The 16,103-nt window shown below is 43.8% G+C and overlaps 1 protein-coding gene across 1 annotated transcript; it reads left to right on the forward strand.

Moving 5' to 3' along the window:
• The first annotated feature begins 9,220 nt into the window (after positions 1-9,220).
• On the forward strand, positions 9,221-15,335 carry nrn1a (neuritin 1a). Its single transcript, XM_084171926.1, has 3 exons — positions 9,221-9,419; positions 12,563-12,707; positions 13,559-15,335. The coding sequence occupies exons 1-3, from the start codon at positions 9,365-9,367 to the stop codon at positions 13,785-13,787; spliced, it is 429 nt and encodes a 142-aa protein (XP_084028052.1). The 5' UTR covers positions 9,221-9,364; the 3' UTR covers positions 13,788-15,335.
• The last annotated feature ends 768 nt before the right edge of the window (positions 15,336-16,103 follow it).

Raw genomic sequence — 16,103 nt, forward strand, 5'->3', positions numbered from 1 at the left:
TTAGGGTTGCAAAATTCTGGTAAATTTCCCAGGTTTTCCAGAAATCCTGGTTGGAAGATTACTGGAAAATAAATTGGGAAAGTTTTGAATTTTGCAACCCTACTTGCAGGCCTGATGTGGCCTGTATATTATGAGTTTCAGGCCACTGTATAAGGTCTTGTGATATATGTACTGGTTTATTTATAATGATAACATTCATCTCAAACTTACCTTGGTGAAGGCCACAGGTCTGAAAATGAACGAATTCAACAACCATGTCTCTGTCACTAACAAATACAGTCATGGGTGGTAACTCTACAATTCAATCGAAAAGGCAAGGCACACTGGGAAGTTATTGGAGGCATGACTTAGTGGGGGCGAAAAATGTAAGTATACCTTACTCAAAAAACTGCATTTGATTTACTCATTTAAAGGTAGTACTGCTCACTTCAGCTATTTAAATGTCTTACATTTTTTTAGGTAATCGGTTTCCTCAAAATGTTTGAGTAGCCAGAACTTATCCGGTTTTACAGTGTACCCATGATTCGACTATGTTTGGATAGATTTATTGCATTTTTTCTTCGTGTTTTCTCACTCGTTAGCTAGCTTTCCATCCAATTGGCAACAGATTTTCATGCGAATATTCTAAAATCTGCATAAAAACAATATGTGCATTTTATCACCAGAGATGTGTTTCCATCAAACTGAATTGTTGCAGATAAAAGGCTGTGTGTGATGATGTACGGCACATGAAAATTACTTTTGCGTTTAAATTCCCATGTACCGAATAAAAAATATGGGTTTCCATTTTCAACTCTACTGGTTTTGTCACAAAACATGTTGCGTTATATAGCGCTCTGCTTGCAGATACAGTGCAGTTATAGCCTACTACATGATGAGATTATTATGGACAAAAGAGCTAGATTATTTTTATTTGTCAAACAGCAGCCAAGCTTTGATCATCATGTCACCAGAATAAGACCTTCGAAATTAATTGGAAAGGAGCATCAAGCTCATCACCGTGCACTTTCACCACCCTTTGAAATTCATCACAACTTATTTCATCTGTAGCCTAATAAACTGCATGCTTTCCCGAGTCGTAGTGGGACAACACAACACATCATTTAATGACTCCATGTTTACTTCGATATGATGGTTATTATATCAATATTTCCACCGCCATTTCTCGCATAATTAATTTTACAGACACAACAAGATCCCACCTTGTCTAGCGTATTTTGTTTTGTTGACATCTGGAAAGTTTACAGACAAATTTGCTGTTTACATCACGCATGTCCTGACATTATTTATCCTACATGTACTTTACTTGCATAAAAATAATAGATGGAAAACTGGTTAGGGGCATCACCTGCTCTCCTCCTGCCTCCTCTCTTGCTTCTGTCTCCCTCCTGACATCAGATAGGTAATTTCAGGGCACTCGCCCAGTCTGTTTACCTGCAGGCGAGAAATGAAAACCACTGCTCAGCAAGAGCAGGTTTTTATACCCGGTCTGATCCCACGAAATGTATTGAGACGCTTCTCTGGGCTCATCACCATCCGGCCTTGTTTAGGCCTACACATCACTCCTGGAATCACCATTTACATTGGTTTAGACATAGACAATATAGGTTTAGATCAGCAGGAGATTTGAGTGTAATTAGCATTTTATTCCTCAAACCTTTGTTTGATGTGCACTGCATAACATAAACATGAACAATATTTCATGAATGAGGTGTGTTTATTCTTTAAAGGCAAAACGTTACAATTCAATCATCATTCATTTAAAATTCAACATAATAAACAATTCAAACAATAAGCAATCAATTAAAATTAGGCAAACCAAATGGTCATCTAATCAAAAAAAATCTAAAACAAAAGCAATCAATCAAAAACAAAAGAATCTGGAAAATCAGAATGTCAGTAAGTCAATTTGTCTGTGTCTTTGTGTTGGGGGAGCGAAAGGGGCCTGGGATGGCAGTTGCTGGTTGGAGGTGGCAGTTGTGGTTGGTCGGTGCTGTGTCCAGGGTTGTTGCTGGTGTCGGGCTGGGACAGGGAGAAAACTGGGTTGGTGCTGGTGTTGGGATCGGGACTGGAAGTCGTGCTAGTGCTGGGACCAGGGCTGAAAACTGGGGGCCGGGGGGAAAAAAGGAACCGGGTACCAGGAACCAGGAACAGGGAACTGGGGCTGGTGCAGATGCAGGTGCTGGGTCAGGATCTGGATCTGTAGATGGGAGGAAGGACAACCTGAGGAGCAAGCAGACACACAAGGGAGCCCTAGACCCAGAGGTCAATGGTGGCACTTCCCTGTGGCCTTCTCGCTCCGGGTGAAGGTCTGATCTTTGGTCCCTTCTCCACACCTCATCTGGTGGTTTGGTGCTGGGACTGGTGCTGGTGCTGGAGACCGGGTACTGGGAGGATGCTGGTACTGGAACTGGACCTACAGAGGGGAGGAAGGACAACCTGAGGAGCAAGCAGACACACAAGGGAGCCCTAGACCTAGAGGTCAAAGGTGGCACTCCCCTGTGGTCCGCTCGCTCCGGGTGAATGTTTGGTCCCTCCGCGCCTCATCTGGTGGTCTGGTGCTGGGATTGGTACTGGAAACCGAAAACTGGGTTGGTGCTGGTGCTGGGACTGGTGCTGGATCTGCAGAGGGGAGGAATGACAACCTGAGGAGCAGGCAGACCGACAAGGGAGCCTTAGACCCAGAGGTCAGTGATGGTACTCCCCTATGGCCTGCTCGCTCCGGGGGTAGGTTAGATCTTTGGTCCCTCCTCCACGCCTCTTCCGGTTTTCTGGTGCTGGGACCGGGACTAGTGTTGGATCTGCAGAGGGGAGGAAGGGCAACCTGAGGAGCGAGCAGATACACATGGAAGCCCAGGACCCGGAGGTCAGTGATGGTACTCCCCTATGGCCTGCTTGCTCCGGGCGTAGGTCTAAACCTTTGGTCCTTCCGCCACTCCTCTTCTGGTGTGGTGATGAATGGTTCCTGGTTTTGGTCTGGTTCTGTGAGAGGGATATGTGTAGAGGGAGGAAGGGGAGAGCGATGCGGCAGCAAGGCTGGACGGATGAGACTGGAGGACAGAGGGAACAAACAGGGCCCAGACCCACCTGGCCACGGAGCATTCACAAACCGTTGGTAGGTGTGTTCTGTGTGAGTGCATCCGTGGGGGCAGTTCTCTGTACGTACAGTACCTTGTGCTCTCTATGGATGGATTCCCTAGTGGTGAGGCAACCATGCACAGCCATCTGAAGAAAGTATTTCTGGTCAGAGTGTGTCAGGGTCATGTTGATGGGTTATTAGGGGGTCCAGATCCGGGTTTGATCATTTCATTGCAGAGGTGGATGAGGGACTTTTGTGTTGTTGGGTGGTTCTTGGCTGTTCACAGGTCTTGGCGTGCCTCCACACATTGACTGCCTGGTGGCCCCCTGTACTGACTAGGTGATAGAATGGGGGTGCTGGGAGGGGTGAAGGCGGTTCTGAGGGTCTAGTGGGTCTGGACTGAGGCTGGCTGGCTGGCTTGCTGCTGTGCAGGATCAGGGGCAGGAAGGGCTAAGGGGGCGGATCTGGGTCACTAAGGAGCAGGTGGTAAGATTCAGAGGCAGTAGGCGTTATGGTAGGGAGGTCAAGGGCAGTTGGTGGTGGAAGGGGGTTGGGTCAGGGACAGTTAGGGGCAGGGAGGCACGATCAGTGGAAGTAATGGACTGGGGGGGAAGGGGGTGGTATGGTGAGGGGTCTTGGAGGGGGAGATGGTTTCTCGGAGGGGATAGGGGGTTTTGTGGGTCGTGTTTGCTGGCGTCGGGGTTTGGGTTCTGGGGGGATCTTCTGGTATAGTCTCTTGTTGGTCTGGTCTTTTCCGTTTGGTAATTCTGGTTGTATGGCCTCTATCGAAATGGGCTCCCCTCTGACCAGGGGCTTGGACGGGGTTTGTTGGGGGGGGGGGGGCAGAGATGGAGTGGCCGGCAGGGGTGGGGGCTGTTTCTGGGATGTCTTGGGTGGTGACAGGGGTGGTGTTGTTTCTGGGACATCTTGGGTGGTGATTGGGCGGTGCCTGTGGAAAGGTCTGGGTCTGGTTCTGGGTCTTCGTTGTTGTTGTCTGGTGGAAGGGGTGGAGGGTTGGTGGGTTTGGGATTTGGGTTAATGGGATTGGGGTTGGTGGCTTTGGCCCTTGCCCTGCCGGCGTAGGAACTGGGGCAGGTTCTGAAGAAGTGGCCCCCTTTGCTGCACAGGTAGCAGGGGCGTGTGGAGGTACAGTCTGAGGTGGGGTGGTTGTTTTTACAGATCTTGCAGATGAAGGCTGTGCAGGCTGTGGCCAGATGGCCCAGTTGGCCACAGATCCTGCACAGTTTGGGCATGCCATATTAGTGGATGGATCCTCTGTTGTTCCCCAGTGTGATGGTGCTGGGGAGGTGTTGGACTCCGCCCACTCCGGCTGGGTCCGGTCTTACTAGACCAGGCATTTTCGTGCCCCAGTCCAGACATTGTCTTCGTCCAAGACCCTCCTAGCCGCTGACTTGAGGGTGGCGAACCTGCTTAACCAAACGGGTATGTCATAGTCCTGGATGCATTCATTGTGAAGCTGTACTGTAACTACCTTGAATTCTGTGTCGGAAAGGGGGTATGCTCTGAGTCTGTTAAATGGGGCTGAATCTTTGCAATTTCAGAATTTTGACCAAAACGGTTCTGGTAACTGGGGGTCTTGAAACTGGCTTCAAATTATTCCTGTGGCCCTGGGGGTTTCACCAGGCAGTTCAGGTCAGACGGCACAAAGCTCATACTTCTCTGGAGAACTGTCCTGCTGAATTCCAGGCGGGTCATGGTTTCTGGTCTGGCTGTTGTTGTTGCTGCTTCTGCTGCTCCCCAGCGATTGGCGGCTCCGTCCTCAGCTGCCTCCTCGTTGGGTATTAGCATCAGCCTCACTGCATTGCAGTGGCACATCACTCCAGGGTTCATCCCAGTCATTTTGTTCAGGGGGGTTGGGTCTGGTTGTTGGTCTGCTCCGGTCCTGTAGCGGTAGGAAGGACAAACCTCAGAGCAAGCAGACACAGCTGGAGGTCTGTGACCGAGAGGTCAATGGAGGCACTCTCCTGTGGTCTGCTCGTTCCAGGTGTAGGTTATTGACTTTGGTCCTTCCTCCGTGCCTCTGGTTCGGGTGGTGATGGTGTCTGGTCTGGTCCCTCCTTCTGTTGGTCTGCTCTGGGTGGTTGGTGGTCCTGGTCTGGTCTGTGGTGGCCTGAGTAGGGTAGATGAAAAAGAAAAGAAAAGCAGGGGAGGAGGGCTGCAGGCCAAGGGTAGATGGAGTCAGGCTCGCCTCGGCAGCACTCGATTCGCCTCAAGGCCGTTGTCTCCTCCTCAGGCAGCTGGTCCTTTGCTGGTTCTGGATGCTGGGGGGTCCGGGGTGGTCCGTAAACTGGGGAGTCAGGTCAGGCCTCGGTCAAGCCACTGTTACCTTTCTGTCTTCCCCAGTCCTTCCGGCGATTCCAGCCTTGTCTGCTGGACCAGAGAGACAGCGCTAACCGCGGTCAAACCACTGTTACCGTTGCTGCCTCCTGGTCCATCCAAAGAAAATGATAGTGAGAGGGTAGAGAGAAGGACACAACCCCAGAAGATCTCCACCACGCAGGGTTGTGCGTAATGAAGAGAATGCAGAGTTGACCTTGTGTAAGCCTATAGAGAATAGGCACGTTAGAGTGGATGCTTTTTGTCAAGTCGCTGACCATCGTTGGTCATCGCCTTTCAAAGTGTGTTGCATTATGGTTATAAAAGTTGTCCGACTTGCGACAACATGTCGACTGCATGAACTTAACAAAAATCATGTGATAAAAGGTCATGCAGTATTTGATGAAGTCACCTTCGAGTTGCTGCAGTTGCTTCTCACGAACTGCACCATGCAGTCATCACCTGCATTGTGGGCAACACTATTTGTCAACCAATCATTAGGGTGTTTTTGTTTGACCCATGGAAACGTGGCCAAAGACCTGACTGAAAGGGGAACCAACTTTGCTGTGATTCTAAAGCTACAGGGTATACAAATGGAAGTGATATTTGAGACCTCTCTAACCAATTATTGTACACAAATTATGTTTTCAGTTTGTGATTGTGTGATTTGGAGGTATAGAAACGTTTATTTTGATATTTATAAAAGAGTTGTATAAAAAATTGTAGCTATGTTGACACTAACATGTTGATATGAGCCTTGCTCTTGGAAAACCACTACAACGTCTGACTTTCGGCTGTCGCACCTCCCCGACTTCACTTATTAGGCTTACGGCTTGAACACACCCCATTCTCTAGTGGTGAGTGGATGCGCATTATTGTCGCTGTCATGTGGTGCTGAATTTCGGAACTTCGCTCTCGCCGGTGTCCATAGTTGTGAAATTTCCGCCATTAGCTTGATTTGTTTACGTTGGTGTGTGTGTCAAAAACCATTCTACTGTAACTGTAGAAACGAGCATCCACCACCAGAGGGCGACTAGATATCAGTTTATCAATGAGAAAGAGTGATTCTCTACTACAGTAGCTTTCATACATACACCCCTCATTGAGTAATACATTTACGTCATTTAGCAGACGCTCTTATCCAGAGCGACTTACAGTTAGTGAGTGCATACATTTTCATACTGGCCCCCCGTGGGAATCGAACCCACAACCGTGGCGTTGCAAGCGCCATGCTCTACCAACTGAGCTACACGGGGCCTATACACCCGTTGATGACGTCTATTAAGCTACTTAGTAATCTTATGATGATCATTCTAAAACATGTATCGTTATCCGACAGCTGCAACAAGAGACTCCGAAGACCCGGGGGGTGCCCAGACAATATTACCGTTTCTAGATCTTCACTAAAAGCTTATTGCAGCACGGTCTCCATTCTAAATGAACTGTAGGGGGACCCAATTAGCCTACTCAGGAAAGGCTGAGGGGGCTCGCCGTCCGTAGTTCTCACTGTATGAGGATACTCCTTCAGCAAGCCGCCTGCGGGAAGCTTTTTAGTATTCTGGTGGGTGCGCCGGGTCTGGCACGAAAAAAGTGAAACTCATTGGCTCGTTACAAATTCCGCTGACGTCAGCGAGGGAGACAGCAAGATGTTTTCCCTCCCTGTTCTTTTATAGTAGCGGTATAGCGTCACTCATTATGGTTCAATTTGTATGACTTCCTCACACACACACACACACACGCGCGAGCGCACCCACAAAGTGCGCCCTACGCACACGCGCACACACACACGGCTCAGCTTCCCATAAGACAACTTGCGACAGACACTGAATCTAAAATGACTGTGTGAGTGGGTTCGTCAGTCACATCAGTTTTAATGTCGAAGAAAGGGGGAAGGTTCTCTTTTCCTTGTCAGTAGCTAGGTTTCCATCCAATTGGTGACAGATTTCCTTGCGACTCCCGAGTGGCGCAGTGGTCTAAGGCACTGCATCGCAATGCTAGCTGTGCCACCAGAGATCCTGGTTTGCAACGCCAGGGTTGTGGGTTCGATTCCCACGGGGGTCCAGTATGAAAAAAATAATAATAATGTATGCACTCACTAACTGTAAGTCGCTCTGTGTAAGAGCGTCTGCTAAATGACTAAAATGAAAATCTGCATAAAAAGAATATCCGTATTTTCCCACCATTTATGTGTTTCCATCAAATTGACGTGTTGCGGATAAAAGGCTTGCGTGATGAGGTAGTGCACATAAAATACCTTTTGCAGATAAATTCCCATGTACCGAATAAAAAATACAAGTTAAATGGGTTTACATCACATTTTCAACTCTACTTATCCTTTTCTCACAAATTATTTTTGCGTTATATAGCGATGTGCCCACTCTAGTTTTGTCACGTGCGCTCTAGCCGCAGGTATAGCCTACATGATGAGATTATTATGGACAAAAAAAGCAAGATTATTTTTATTTGTCAAATGGCAGCCAAGCATCAATGATCATGTCACCAGAATAAGCTCATCTCCTTGCACTTCACCTTTCAAGTTCATCATAACTTATTTCATCTGTAGCCTAATAAACTGCATGCTTTCCCGACGAGTCACAACATGTCATCGCGTGACTCAAAGTTTACTTCGAAATGATGGTTATTATATCAATGCTTGCGCATAAAAGTGTTTCCACCGACATTTCTCGCATAAATAATTGTACAGACCAAAAAAATGACATGTTTTATCCGACATGTACTTTACGCGCATGAAAAGGTTGGATGGAAATCTGGTTAGTAATGTGAAAAAACATTTAGCGAATATTTACACTCATGCGCATAGCTCATATGTGTGCTTGCGAGGGCACTCCAATAGACATTTCAGAATAGCCTACGATTGAACAAATATGTCAAATGTGAGAGAATATGTAGCATATCTGGACTTGGATTAAAAGTATTTTATCAGCATTAGTTTCCAGAGGTCAGACAGGATAGCGTTGCTGCGTTGATGAATAAAGAATTGCATTCCCATGCAATGAGCTATATCTGGGATACAACATCTCACATAGGGTTGTCCTAACTCTTCTGCTTTTCCTATCATAGGCTGTCGTGAGAAATTAGAGTTTCCATAGCTTAGAAAATAATAGGCTAAATGCAAGGTCACCGATTTGGCCCTTGTAGAATTTATAGCAATAATAAAATGCCATTTAGCAGACGCTTTTTATCCAAAGCGACTTACAGTCATGCGTGCATAATTTTTTTGTGTATGGGTGGTCCCGGGGATCGAACCCACTACCTTGGCGTTACAAGCGCCGTGCTCTACCAGCTGAGCTACAGAGGACCACTTAGCATATAGGCCTATGGACACAATTATAGCAACATGATAAACATTTTTTTGGCAGAAGCTGTGTCTTCTTCGTCCATAGTAAACATATGATTAAATATTATAATAAATATAGTACACTACAAACATACAAATCAGAGAAATATTGGCATATTCGTAATTTTTTCTCTGTTGATGGCACAAAGGAAAGGGGCTTATAGAGGTGGTCACTTCTGAGTCCATGGTCTCACCTCTCCAGACACCAGCAGTGTAGTCCTTGGCGCTCACGTGTGCCCTTGACCCAGATATCACCACAGGTCTTTTAATGACTGTAAGGTGTGGGCTAGGAGGAGGAAGGGGGAGTCCGACAGTCCCTTTTACGTCAAGCATGCGATGTGGGCGTGAAGCAGAACGAGAGATGGAGAGAAAGTGAAGAAAAAAAAGAGCCATCACCGCCCTCGCTTTACAAGGGGTGCACCATTTCCCTGCTCTTCGCCACACTGAGTGTAACAGGCAACGGGAGAAAAAGCAAGAGTCTGTGAATGCTGCTGGAAGTTGTTGGCTATGTGTGATGCCCAGACTTCAACATCGTTTTTCCATCCAAGTTTTTAAGATCTGCATACGCCAATGGTTTTACCACACGTAGAATGGGATTAACTTGGTCCGGCAAATATATCTCACTATTTCTTGCTGTTCAGTTAGGTGAGTAACTCTTTCACGGTCGATTCGTTATTGTTTTATATGTGAGTTAACAGTGAATAGCGAATTGTTAATAATGAAAGCCAAACTATTTGCAGGTCGGCATTTATTGTCATGACTCTTGTACTGGAGGCAGGCAGCTCTGTAGTGGTCACTAGCTGGAAAAGTCACAAAGTCATAAAACCATACTGCTAACCCTAATACCTAACCCTAACCTTAAATTAAGACCAGAAATAAAATGTTTGTTTTCACATATTTTTCTGAATATAGCTAATTTTGACTTTGCAGCTGGCCCATCTAGCGGATATCGCTCAGTTCTGCCTCCAGGGCAAGATTCATAACAATAAATGTCAACCTCCAAACTATTTGTAATCAACTATTCGATCGTTTCTTGCAGGAACAAATCTGTATTTTTTATTGTAATGAAAGCATGAAATCAGTTTATTATCTGGCTATATGCATGAACTAATTTCGTCCGATAATAATAGACACAACAAACCAAAGGCTATGTCAAATTCCACGTTTTTTTCCATTCGTTATAAAGGAACACGATTTGAAACTAAAAATGTATTTTCTTTTTTCAATTATATGAGAATGTACCTTTAATTTCGATTGGAAACGTGTATGGGGCTGTTCGCACAAATAGGCCAGTGTTTCGTTTGCATTGCATAACGCAAACGCTGCCAATGGAAGACTACTGCTCCTCAGAATCCTGTAGTGGCAAGGGATTTATGAATAATTCAGCAGCGGAGCCATTGTGAAAAAAAATTACGAAACAGAAATGCTGTGACATGACATGCCTTGTGAATGAACATTTTAACAAAAAGACATGCAGCATCTAAAGGCAACCAAGCTCTTTCAAAATATAAGTGCCTAGCAGGTGCCACGTTTCTTTTTTTCAAACGAAGTGCATTGAGTATAGGTTAGCGATATGATAATTGTCTAATGTAAAATAGGATTTAGATCATTTTTCATTAACGAATATGACTATTAGACTATATTTAGTCTACGTAGATAAAATGTCTTTAAAATAATATTTTATTTGGATGAAAGAGCTTTCTATTCAACAAAATAATGTAGACGACTATAGAGATACAACTTTTTGTTTAAATCTATGGGGCTGTCTGGCCTATTCCATTTGGAGGATATCTTTCGATTATAGCTATGGTGTAATTTTGTCCGGTAAAAATGTAGGCTAGCCATATCCATTTATTGCATCGCTTATTTGAAATGTGGTATCGCTAACACGTAGCATAAGCCTACAAAACGACAAAGTAGTAGGCTATGGATAGTCGTTTTCATCATTTAGATATTAGGTGTTTTGTCTTTGACTGGGTCGTCCGCAGAGTTGGTAATTCAGAGGGTTATTCTTCGTTTATGTGCGGTGTACATTTTCTGCGGGTTGACTCTGCTTTAGCTCTATCTATAGTGTGGGTGTGACTGGTAGTAGCATGCAGGCTACTGTAGCTATATGGCTATCTATTGGAGCTGAAAGCTGAGGTAGCCTATATGACGTATGTGTGATAGAACACGTGTGATAGATCCTGCAATGTCTTCATTTCAAACATTGAGCAGAAATTGTCCTTAAAAGGAAAATGGGATAGAGGGCATAGCCATTTCAAACCTGTTATTGCACGTGTAAAAATCATTAGGATACAACATTTTACAATAGATTTTTCTTACTAAAACGAATTAAAGTAAAGTGACATTAGGTTATGTTATATTATATAAACAAGTTCTGCATTATAGACTGTATTGGATCGAATGTTAACATCCTATAATTCGAAGGGGCCATGTAAATTACTGTAAATCTTGCCATTTTAAGCATCATATAATTTATGACCATAATGACAATTGCATTTCGAAGTCGAATATAGAGACAGGGTTTGTGCCAAATGAGAGCGGCACACGTTGAAGTGCTATATGGGGGTTACGTGTAATTTTACAATGCAAGTGTGATCATATGATCTCGCGAGTTGCCCCTTTATAAATAATCCCTGCAAAACGCTTTTGCAATCCGGTTGCTCGAGACGCAGTAACATTTATTAATTATTGCCTTCCGAATTTAGTCAATAACTTGACCTTGTCAGAATCTATTACACATTTCCGCATAGCATACTTGGTGACATTGGATTGCTTAAATTGTAGGCAACAGCTTGATTTGAAAGGGCAGGATGGCAATGACAGTAGCCTCACATTTTTTACAACGATATTTAACGCATAATGCCTGTATTATCAACACATCACCTAAACCTAAATACCTATAACCGAGGTTGTTAGTATTTGTCCCCAATACTAGGCTATCCCAGGCTACACTGATGAATTTAAATGAAACCAGTCCATCGCTGTCGTTCCCTTATTATTTATTGATAAATAGCCTAACTGTGTAGCCTTCATGGTGCATTATTCTGCAACCAATCGACCTGGGACAACATTGTAACAAATGATCAATTGAGCGAATCTTCTGCTTAACGAACCAGAGATGCTTGGTGCGTCCCACCATTGGCAACCTCAAAATTGAGTTCGAGGGGGTCAAACGGGTTGGATTGAAGGCGTGCACGTTTAGCAACAAACCCTGTAATTTTCTCTGTTCAACAAATTATAGACGAACTCCCCCTAATATGGTTTAATAAACAAAGACACAAATATTACTACAATTTACTATAGCGTACCACAAGACCCCACCCCCACACACTCACAAAAGCCATGCAGTGAGAAACACCCCCCCTTTTCTAGCTCGGCGGTGCATTACCTCATCCTCCTTTGTCGCTGTTGCGCACATTTTCTGGGCTGGGATCACCCAATACATTCTCCAAACAGAGTGTATGATCAAATGATGTAAAATCAGATGTACAATTGTTGGATATATTAAAACTAGCATTATATTAGGCGAAAATTTTAAGATATTTCTTGACAGTAAGTTATAGGGTTAAGTTTTAAACATGCCCATATAAAACTACCCAAAAGGCTGAATTAAGGAAATACATGAATGAATGGACAAACTGGATCAAATTAAAACGAATCACCATAAAAAGCAACTATTAACTTACCCTGTCATTATAAGACATATGCTATCGAATGTTGGGGGTAAACAAAACATCATTATCCTAAAAAAAGTTAATAAATTCATTTCCCCCCAATTCCAGCTTATCTGCTACAGGCGGTGAGAGCAACAGGGAAATGTGATACAGTATTCAAAGGGTTCTCCAACTGCTTGCTGAAACTCGGGGAGAATATGGCCAACTATCCACAGGAGCTGGACGAGAAGGAAAATCTTCAGACCATCTGCACGTAAGTTGTATTCATAAAAAAAATAAAAAAAAAATCTAAAAAGGGGCAGGCGCACTGCACCCCATATACCAAACCGGTTGGTGCCAGATGGCAGGAGAGCAGGCAGCAGGAGCACGTTAATAGGCTAGGCTACTCCCCCTATTCGTAGCTCACTCCTTAATTGCAATGAGATATACTATCGACATGGCGTGCGGTTGAGGGGGGTCAATATCAACAGCCTCGATTAGATTAGATACAGAGTCAGGTTCAGGTTCAGGGGGAGCCACGCGCCAGCGGGTGTCTCAATATGAAGAAGAAGAAAATGGAGCAGTGGCTCCTTTGAAATGTATAGCCTTTGTGTGAATGTAATATCATAGCCACTGTTCTTACTATGTTAATACAACTGTGCATGTGATTGGACGTTAGGGATGAGAGAGAGAGAGAGAGAGAGAGAGAGAGAGAGAGAGAGAGAGAGAGAGAGAGAGAGAGAGAGAGAGAGAGAGAGAGAGAGAGAGAGAGAGAGAGAGAGAGAGAGAGAGAGAGAGAGAGAGAGAGAGGGGTTGGATAAAATTACGTGACTTTAGGGAATCTTTCTCAGAGTGTGTAGATCACAACCAACGTGGTTTTCGTTTAGCCTACAAGGGAGGTGCTAATACTAGACTATACTATTAGGCCGACTAAAGATTACAATACAAAACTATAATCGAATTATTATTATTATGCATTTATTGCTGGAATGATTTTTGCCCATCTAATATTATTACAAAACTCGAATATAGCACAGACAACCAATGAGGAGAGAAAACAAGTTGTCAACAGTAGGCCAATATAATGTAACGCATGTCTTAATTGCTTTTACATTTGATTTGCAGATATTGGGATGACTTCCACTCATGTGCGACCACTGCGCTGGCGGATTGCCAAGAGGGAGCAACAGACCTATGGGAGAAGCTCAAAAAGGAGTCCAGAAACTTGGAGTTCCAAGGAAGCTTGTTTGAACTCTGTGGTGGGGGGAACGGGGCCTCCAAATCCACAGTTCATTTTGGTCTCACCATGCTTCTAACGGCACTTTCAGCCCTAGTGACTTGGCTTGCTTTTTAGCACAAGAAGAAAAAACTACAAAGAAAAAAAGCGACAAAAAAAGAAACAAAGAAGAAAAAAGAAAACGAGTGCTAGCTATCAACACAAAAAATACAAAACAAAAGACGTTTGAATTAATCTACACCCAAATGGATTTATAGGCTACTTCATCCGGGGAAGGCGACCTGATTTTGCAAGAGACATTGGCAGGCCGTCTTCCGGGACTGCTCCACCATATTTGTCTGACCTGGGGTCAACTACATTAAATATTTAGCAGGTGTTGAGTTGAAATGATAATGAAATTATGATGGGTCCTCGCCTGAATACAATCGTGGAATGACATAGTATTAAAGTCGACGATGAATTATTTATATTAGTAGCCTAGGCCTAGACATCCCTGTTATTTCAGGTGATTGCATTTCAGTCTCCCGAGTGGCTCACTGGTCTAAGGCACTGCATCGCAGTGCTAGCTGTGCCACTAGAGATCCTGGTTCGAATCCAGGCTCTGTCGTAGCCGGCCACGACCGGGAGACCCATGGGGCGGCGCACAATTGGCCCAGCGTCGTCCAGGGTAGGGGAGGGAATGGCCGACAGGGATGTAAAGCATGGCGTAGAGCATGCAACGCCAGGGTTGTGGGTTTGATTCCCACCGGGGGCCAGTATGAAAAATAAAAAGATAATGTAAGTCGCTCTGGATAAGAGTGTCTGCAAAATGTAATTGCGAATTGCAAGCTACTCATACTCTGTAGGGTAATGCGAGGAATGCTTAGCTCAACGAAATCAACGACAGAAAGGCAATTTGGCTCCAGGTCGGTCTACTATATTCACCATTTAGATATTTTATTTACTTTATTTTGCCAAATGTATAATGTCGAGCCAAGTATGAATCGAAAAGGTTGTTTGAGGATCTGATATTTCTACTTTCATATGATGCCTATCACCCCAGAAAAAAATTATATAAAATAGCATAGTAATAAGAATGAAAAAATAGATCTCAGGAATGACTACAGGCATTCAATGGTACGTTTTGATGGTTGGTTATTAAGCAAAAAATTACGGCAATACGATTACTTAAACTTGGCCAATGTAGCGAACGAAAACAGTGTTTAAATAGTGATATGACTGTTGCCATTCTATGTTAGCGCATTACCATCCATTTATGAATAAATATAGGCTACGCCTAGGACTAGGGTATAGCCTACATTAAACCATACATCCCAAAAGAACAGTAGCACGAGAACACTCAGAACGCGAAATCAATAGCTGGATGAAGTGACATTTTGCTAGCTTTTATTGATGTTGCCAAGGCATAGACCCCGTTTCACTGCCTTCAAAAATATGTGTATTATGTTTGTTTGTTTGTTTGTTTGTTTTTGGGGATGTTGCATATAATACCTGACTATTCCAAATCATTTAAGTAAATAAGAGACTATGTATATCAAAGGAATTTTGAAAAAATATATAGAATCTACTTTATCCCAAACAGTTTTAAAAACAGATTGATTATTATACAGGTATATAAAAAATCAGATTGCTAAAATTATGAAGAATATTAAATAAAACAGTTAATGTTTGAAAATAAGTGTGTGGTTCTATTCTTAGTTGTGTTCCCAAATGTTAGTTGTGTCCATTCATGGCTTTGAAGCAAACGAGATGATGCAGTCAATCATTTAGCATTCATATACACACAGACACAGACACACACACACACACACACACACACACACACACACACACACGGCAGATGCGTTTTGCATTATTAATAAGAAAGAGTCAGCCCTACAACAACCACAGCTTCGAGTATTGATTTGGGGGAGGGGAGAAAGCAGCAGACCAACTATTGCTGTTTGTCTATCTGAGCAAAAACGTAAAATCTCAACGCGACTAGCTAATGTTGCTAGGAAAAATAGAAACATTGAAACAGGCTACAGTATTTCGAATAAAAAAATACTTCTGTCTCTCTCTGAAAAGCATCCTAATACAATGGGTCCATGGCCGTGCAAAATATTACATGGAATCGAGATTAGGAGTGGCATGCGACAGGCGTTTCGTGGCATAATAATAATAATATGCTTTTATTCAAAGCGACTTACAGTCATGTGTGCATACATTTTTACGTATGGGTGGTCCCGGGGATCAAACCCACTACCCTGGCGTTACAAGCGCCATGCTCTACCAATTGAGCTACAGAGGACCACGGCATGAGCCCTAGTGTTAAAACAACACATTTAGCACGTGATTTTTTAATATTGAGGCCTATATGTTAAAAAGTGGGAAAGCAATATGGTAAAGCAAAAAGGCTAAAACATTTTTAGACGAATATTGCTAACATTAATC

The sequence above is a fragment of the Coregonus lavaretus genome, assembly GCF_964263955.1.
Source record: "Coregonus lavaretus genome assembly, chromosome: 2".
In the NCBI taxonomy this organism is placed as follows: domain Eukaryota; kingdom Metazoa; phylum Chordata; class Actinopteri; order Salmoniformes; family Salmonidae; genus Coregonus; species Coregonus lavaretus.

Coding starts and splice junctions, on each gene's coding strand:
- nrn1a (XM_084171926.1), top strand. CDS start 9,365: ATGGGATTAACTTGGTCCGGCAAATATATCTCACTATTTCTTGCTGTT. Junction 9,420..12,562: donor ATTTCTTGCTGTTCAGTTAG/GTGAGTAACTCT, acceptor CCCCAATTCCAG/CTTATCTGCTACAGGCGGTG. Junction 12,708..13,558: donor AATCTTCAGACCATCTGCAC/GTAAGTTGTATT, acceptor TTTGATTTGCAG/ATATTGGGATGACTTCCACT.